This window comes from Nestor notabilis, unplaced genomic scaffold (assembly GCF_000696875.1).
Source record: "Nestor notabilis isolate BGI_N333 unplaced genomic scaffold, ASM69687v1 scaffold4278, whole genome shotgun sequence".
NCBI lineage: Eukaryota > Metazoa > Chordata > Aves > Psittaciformes > Psittacidae > Nestor > Nestor notabilis.
Window position 1 is genome coordinate 1 of NW_009938562.1, and position 6928 is coordinate 6928.

The 6928-nt window shown below is 39.7% G+C and overlaps 1 protein-coding gene across 1 annotated transcript; it reads left to right on the forward strand.

Moving 5' to 3' along the window:
* The first annotated feature begins 3628 nt into the window (after nt 1-3628).
* Nucleotides 3629-6594, forward strand: C1QTNF7 (C1q and tumor necrosis factor related protein 7). Its single transcript, XM_010019376.1, has 3 exons — nt 3629-3827; nt 4740-4985; nt 5588-6594. Exons 2-3 carry the CDS (start codon nt 4748-4750, stop codon nt 6217-6219), a joined length of 870 nt encoding a protein of 289 aa, XP_010017678.1. The 5' UTR covers nt 3629-3827; nt 4740-4747; the 3' UTR covers nt 6220-6594.
* Nucleotides 6595-6928: the final 334 nt, after the last annotated feature.

Sequence of the window (6928 nt, forward strand, 5' to 3'; positions counted from 1 at the left end):
CCTAACTATTCTATGATTCTATGTGGGGCAGTATGGGCCTTTGCTACTGAAGAGCCAGAGGATGTATAGACTATGTTGTTCCACATCACTAACCCATTACTAGCGCTGCAGACAAAAAAGTCCTAGGAGCACCACTACTTCTCACCTATGTTCTTTTGCACAAGGAAGTTAAAACACATCTCCTTTTCCTTAAATAGTTGTGTGTATATATATATTGGAAACTAATTCAAAGCTAGCAAGGAAAGACAAATGCAAGAACACAGCCAGGATAACTTGACACCAATAATTACTGGCTTTTGACCCAGCTTTTATTTATAACAGATTAATGGGAAATCTTGTATGATTGTTTCAAAACAATGCCAATTAGTAGATTTTAGAATTCAGACCTGCATAGCTGGACAAGGAAGGAAGATTAGATCATGTAGCAGGAAGTCTCAAAACTGGAATTTGCTACAATTGCTTTATTCTTAAAAAAAAAAAGTTAATGATCAAGTCTGATAGTAATTAAGTGAGATTTCCTAAAGGCTTGATGTTAAAGACCATCTGCCCAGAACTTAGCTTCAATGGGAATGTAATGCACAGAGTATCTTCTCAAGGTCATAGATTCATAGTTTGGGTTGGAAGGGACCTTTAAAGGTCATCCAAACCCCTCTGCAATGAGCAGGGACATCTTCAACCAGATCAGATTACTCAGAGCCCTGTCAAACCTGATCTTGGATGTTTCCAAGGATGGGAAACACCTCTCTGAGCAACCTGTTCCAGCATTTTACCACCCTCATTGTAAAAAGTTTCTTCCTTACATCTAGTCTGGATCCACCCTCTTTTGTTTTAAAACAATTACCCCTTGTCCTATCACAACAGGCCCTGCTTAAAAGTGTGTTTCCGTCTTTCTTATAAGCCCACTTTAAGTACTGAAAGGCCACAATTAGGTCTCTTCAGAGCCTTCTCTTCTCCAGGCTGAACAATGCCAACTCTCCCAACCTTTCTTCACAGGAGAGGTGTTCTATCCCCCTGATCACTTTTGTGGCCCTCTTCTGGACCCGCTATAACAGGTCCTTGTCTTCCCTGTACTAAGGACTCCAGAGCTTCCAGGTGTGGGGGGTCTCACTAGAGCAAAGTAAAAGGGCAAAATCACCTCCCTCGATCTCCTGGCTATGCTTCTTTTGATATTTCTTCTGATTCTTTAGATCTGTCACCTTAACACGCATGACGTCCAGAATAGGGTTTTAAATATTTTTCCAGTGTTGAATGAATCAGATGATCTTTTGGGTTTATGCACAAGGGCAGTGATTATGCTGCTCACGCAATTTGGTCAACGATGGAACAAATGAACCTCACTTGGAAAAGCTGTTCAAGAAATCGCTGCACATTAGAACTTACCGGCACATTCATCATCTTCCAGTGAATGCTTTGGCATGCACTCTTGCTCTACCTAGTGGAATCTTTTGAAATGCTATTTTCCAAACATGGAATAACATTCTTCTAATCCTGTGTTCATATAGTTCTCATTATTATTTTTGGTGATGGTTTTGTTGAAGACAATCATTACGGTTGTGAACAAGAATACCATGTGCTTGTTTTGGATTTCAATATTTGGGAAGAAGAATGAACTCAAATGTTGGTTTTCCCTGAATGAAACTATTTGGCATATATAAATGACATTGTTGCCCACCCCAGTTTATGGACAAAAGTTTGTATCTTTGAAAAATATACAAACTATACAGAGCTTGTACCCTGAAACAACAGGACGAAAGTGTTATTTATGACTCACTTTCTGCCTATCAGTTAACTCTCTGCGATCAAGTATTTCACCGCAACACTGCAACTCCTGAGAAAGTGATCTCTAACTTTGTAAGCACAGGTGAAATGAAATCTGTGATTTTGGCCTCCTAATTCAGCCTTAAATTTCAAAAGCATGGACATATGTTAACATTCACCTTTAACATTAAATTTACCTTTTAAAGCACTCACCAGGAAACAGGGGGATGGGCTCAACGCTACATCCTTCCTTGTTCTGAGGAGATTCACACTTTCCAAAACATTTCTGCAATAACAAAGACAGGTACCTTCCACTCCTCCTGTTAAAACTGGACCATTACACAGGAAGAAATGCAAGAACCTGAAGTCAAAGGACAAGTGAAGTCCTGATTCTGTGGTCTAATGCATGGTTTCCCAAATGTCATTTGTTGACTGCCACTGTTGGAAGCAGCCTCCTGTATTCCCCTCAAGCCCAAATTCAGGACTGTACATTATCACTGAACATTATTACTATTTCCTCTCAATCCTTCTCTGTTCTTCCTGCAGTCCCACCATTCTGCTTCACAGCCTCATCACCTCTTGAGATCCCCCAACCCACAGCTGAAAGCTTCACATATTCTCCACTGTGCATTCTCCTTCCCAAATTGATTCTTCAACCACAATGCCGCAACCATCTATGGCACATCCCTATTTCAACAACCCCTTTCCTCTCACTTTCCCCAAATGTCTTTTTTTCCCATGGCCTTAGCAGAAGCACATGTCCCAGAGTAATTGATTTCCTGTAGGCACATGAGAAGAACAGCAGGGGAGGTCTGGGAGCTGGAGGCCACTTCACACATCAATAAGTTACTGGCCAGCCAGTGACAGAAGCAGCTGTCTGAAGGCTCTTACTCTGATTTGTAAAAGGTTCTGGACAATGGAAAAAACAGCAGTTGCTGAGATTGTTTTTGCTTGGCTTACGTGCAACACAGTGTGGGAACATCTCGCCTACTGGTTCTGACTTTCATCTGGCAAAGGGCAGCTTTTGTTCCAGTTCTTGATCCTTAGGTCGTGTCTGCTTTTTATCCAGTTTTGTATAAAATGCATAAGCAGTCTTAGACATGAACTCCCTCCAAGCTGCTCCCTCCTGCCTAGGTGCTTAAAGTTGTTCTCCTCTGAAGACAGCTTTGTTGTCCCTGGCTTAAGTCCTATGAAACTTTGTGAGCTTTATTTGAGTACAGTATTGAGTACTACTGTACATCAGAGCAAACATCACTGTGAAGTTTGTGCTTGTAGCTGCCTTGGAATTATCATCTGCTGCTCTGCTGTAATGTTAAGCATTCATATGTTAATCCACTCTTGAGGGCTGTTGTGTCTGACTGTACTGTAAGGATTTATTAAAAGACAGCAAAATTAATAGTTTGGTTTCTGCCAATTTGATACAAGATGTTTAATATGAAAAGCGGAGTATGCATCACTGAAGAGAATTCTGGAGCATTGCTTATTTCTCTCCAAGTGCAATATTTTCATCCTTTTTTCTGCATTGCCATTAATACTAAGACAGCTTCTAATTTCCTATTCTTTCAAACAGAAAAGATTCTTCGTAAAAAAATTGTATATGCTGGTCTTTTTCTATGCTGAATAGATTTGACTGAGACATATACCAGTTGAAATATCATTAACTGCAAATAAATGTAATGGTTTGGAGTTTTAAATCAGTATCACAGAGAAGGGAATGAGAACAACAATTTCTAGATTAATTCACTTTGCAACTTCTTTAACTCTGAGTTTGAGAATGAATCTTGAGTTTCACTGTAAAAAAAACCATAGATGGTATTTCACAGATATTTTTCTGAATCCCCCATTCCATACTTTCTTTTTCTCTCCACAGAAACCAGTGGACTCTGATTTCCTTGAATGCTGTAAATTAACTCTGAAGTAATGGACTACTCCAACAAAAAACCCTGCACAAGTCTTCTGAGAAGCCAGCAAGGGAACTAGAAAAAACAACTTGACTTGCAAAATCTCACCTGACCCATGACAGAATCTCTGCTAATGCAACAATAATTTAAGACACCTTTGTACATCAGGTATTGCAACTCCTCAGCATGTTACTGTTTGTACAATGATTTTCCTTACTCTTCCAGTATATAGTGGAACAGAGAAATCCAATTCACATTCAGTGTTTACGAAAACACCCAAATGCTATATATAAAACTTTAAAAAAATTTCTTGCAATATACTACAACACAGTTCATGTCATGTGACAGTCCAAACCAGGCTTAAAACGCCCAACCTGTTAGCAGTCCCCTTCATACTCCATCTATTCGCCACCAGGCAGCTGCCTAACTCAACCTAACCAATTAGGGTGAAGCAGTTATTTGTGCTGTGGTCATCAGGGTTTCCAACCAGGCACTGGAACTGTAGCTCCTACTCATCCCCTTTCTGCAGGCTCTGTAAGTTTCTGCTGTGGTTATTCAGGTTGGAGACCCATTTGCAACCATAAAGGCAAATTTCAAAATGAAATTAAATGAAATTAAACGCTGGTGTAAGCTTTGTCCTCACTAGAAGAGACTGCTCCTATGGGCACATCTTCCTAACACAGATATAACTCCCTCTAGCATAAAGGCTTTTCTCTGTAAAGCTTATACAGGTCCCAAAGACACACACACACACAAACACAAAAACCACGCTATGCAAGCAAAGGACTTTTCATTGAAAAATCCAGATTCTTTTTTAATGTGTCAAACTTTGCTCCAAAAAAGCTGGTATTGCACCAATTATACTATGTCAGTCACATACAGTAACATACATGGTGACCAGAAAACAGTCCTGACAGACCTTCTTCCTGCCCTCCTACATGGATTCTGGTAATGCAGAAATACCAGGTTGATCTCTGCATGTGCACTTGCAGCCTCACAGTTATTGGTATATTCAGAGCCATCTGCATGTGACTAGAGTGCCATAACATGCATAGTCATCTTCGTGTGTATTTTTTCCAGATCCAAGGATGATTGTCTTGCTTTACATTACAAGTTTTGTCATCTACACAAGTGAACAACCTCTTCAAAGCCAGTTCAAAGGAGAAAATTACTACACCAGATACATCTGTAGCATCCCTGGTTTGCCAGGCCCTGCGGGTCCCCCTGGAACTGGCGGATCCCCAGGGCCACACGGACGCATTGGTCTTCCAGGAAGAGATGGTAGAGATGGCAGGAAGGGAGAAAAAGGTGAAAAAGGGAGTGCAGGTATTGAATATTTGTGCAACCTAACACAGTAGTACAATGAAGTAAGGCCTTTTGTCATCACTGTTATACATATATATGTATATGATGAATGTGTGTATGTGCCTGTGTGGGTTTAAGTGTGATGCATGTGTATGTAGTGAATGAAAATGTGCAGATATATTTTAGATATGTCTGAATCTGTACAAATAAATATAAATGCATAGCCTTCCTGCACACAGACGCTAAGAAAAAGCTTGAGAAAAATGAAATATACGTGGTGTCAAATAAAAAAGTCCCATTTATGCCATTAACCAGGATTAAAAGATTAGCAGGTACTTAGATACATATAAAAATGCTTAAATAATAGAAGATATTTAGCACACAAGTATCGTGTTTTAGCACCCGTAGTTCAGTCAGTAGTGGACTGATCAGGTATAAAATTCTCCAGTGTGTAATCAAGGTGTATGAAGAAAAGTAGGAATATAGAAACAAAGGACCCCCAGGCTGTGGAGCCCAGTCCTCTGTTCTAACCTGCCATTCCTTTGCTAATTTACTAGTAGCCCACACAATCATCTACTGAGACGATATGTGCAATGATTAACTAACTTAAAATGTTTTTGAAGGTTTAAGAGGAAAGACTGGGCCATCAGGACCAGCTGGAGAGAAAGGAGACCAAGGTCAGGCTGGTAAAAAAGGACCTGGAGGACTGACTGGTGCCAAAGGTGAAGTAGGTCCAGCTGGACCACCAGGACCTAAGGGAGATAAAGGAGACCGAGGAACGCCAGGTGCACCAGGGGTCTGTAAGTGTGGAAAGATAGTGCTGAAATCCGCCTTTTCTGTTGGCATTACCACGAGCTACCCAGAGGAAAGATTACCGATCGTATTCAATAAAGTGCTCTTCAATGAGGGGGAGCATTATAATCCTTCCACAGGGAAGTTTATTTGTGCCATCCCAGGGATTTATTATTTTTCCTATGATATCACCTTAGCAAACAAGCATCTTGCAATTGGGCTGGTTCACAATGGAAAGTACCGGATAAAGACATTTGATGCAAACACGGGCAACCATGATGTAGCTTCTGGATCCACAGTGATCTACCTTCAGCCAGAAGATGAAGTATGGCTTGAGATCTTCTACGCTGACCAAAATGGTCTCTTTTCTGATCCAACATGGGCAGACAGTTTGTTTTCTGGATTTCTCTTATATGTTGATACAGATTACCTTGATGCTTTATCGGATGAAGATGAGCTCTGAAACAGATGATGTCAAATGACATTCAAACTGGACACCCCAGCACAAGGTTTTATATAGCTGTGTGGGGGATGCAAAGTTGAAAAAAAAAATTAACTGGCAGTTTATTTTTGTTCTGATAGGAACCAAATCCGAGCTCATAAGGACCTTTTTAGAATAAATAACATAACCTGGATTTTTTACTGAACAGCAGGGATATCAAAGGAACTGTAATTAACAAAAGACTGTATCACTCCAGGACTGACTCCTCCTGAAAGTTATGTTTATAATAATATTTAAACAGATTTAAGATACTGTACATTGGATTTTATATAAAATATGTTAAGTTGCAATGTAGAATGGATATTTTGTACATGTCATTAAAGTAAAATTGAACAATTGACAGCAATATCATCTTTGGTTGTGTTAAGACAGGAAATAAATACATTAAAAACAGAGAAAACATTGATTTTTAAAAAGGAAAGGAATATAATAGGAATGCCTGCTCCAGGATGCAGCTGAACTGGTCGCAAGGACAGTCCCATCTGACATTTACACCAAGTGTTATACATAACTAACCTCCTAATAAATACATACACTACTAGCTGAGGACTGCCCAATGACAGTCATAAAAGACCAGAATAAAGGTATTAAACATATAAAATAATAAAAAACTGGGAGAGCTGAAAACCTGAAGTTAGAAAATCAGTATTCAACCCAGTTATTCTCAGTG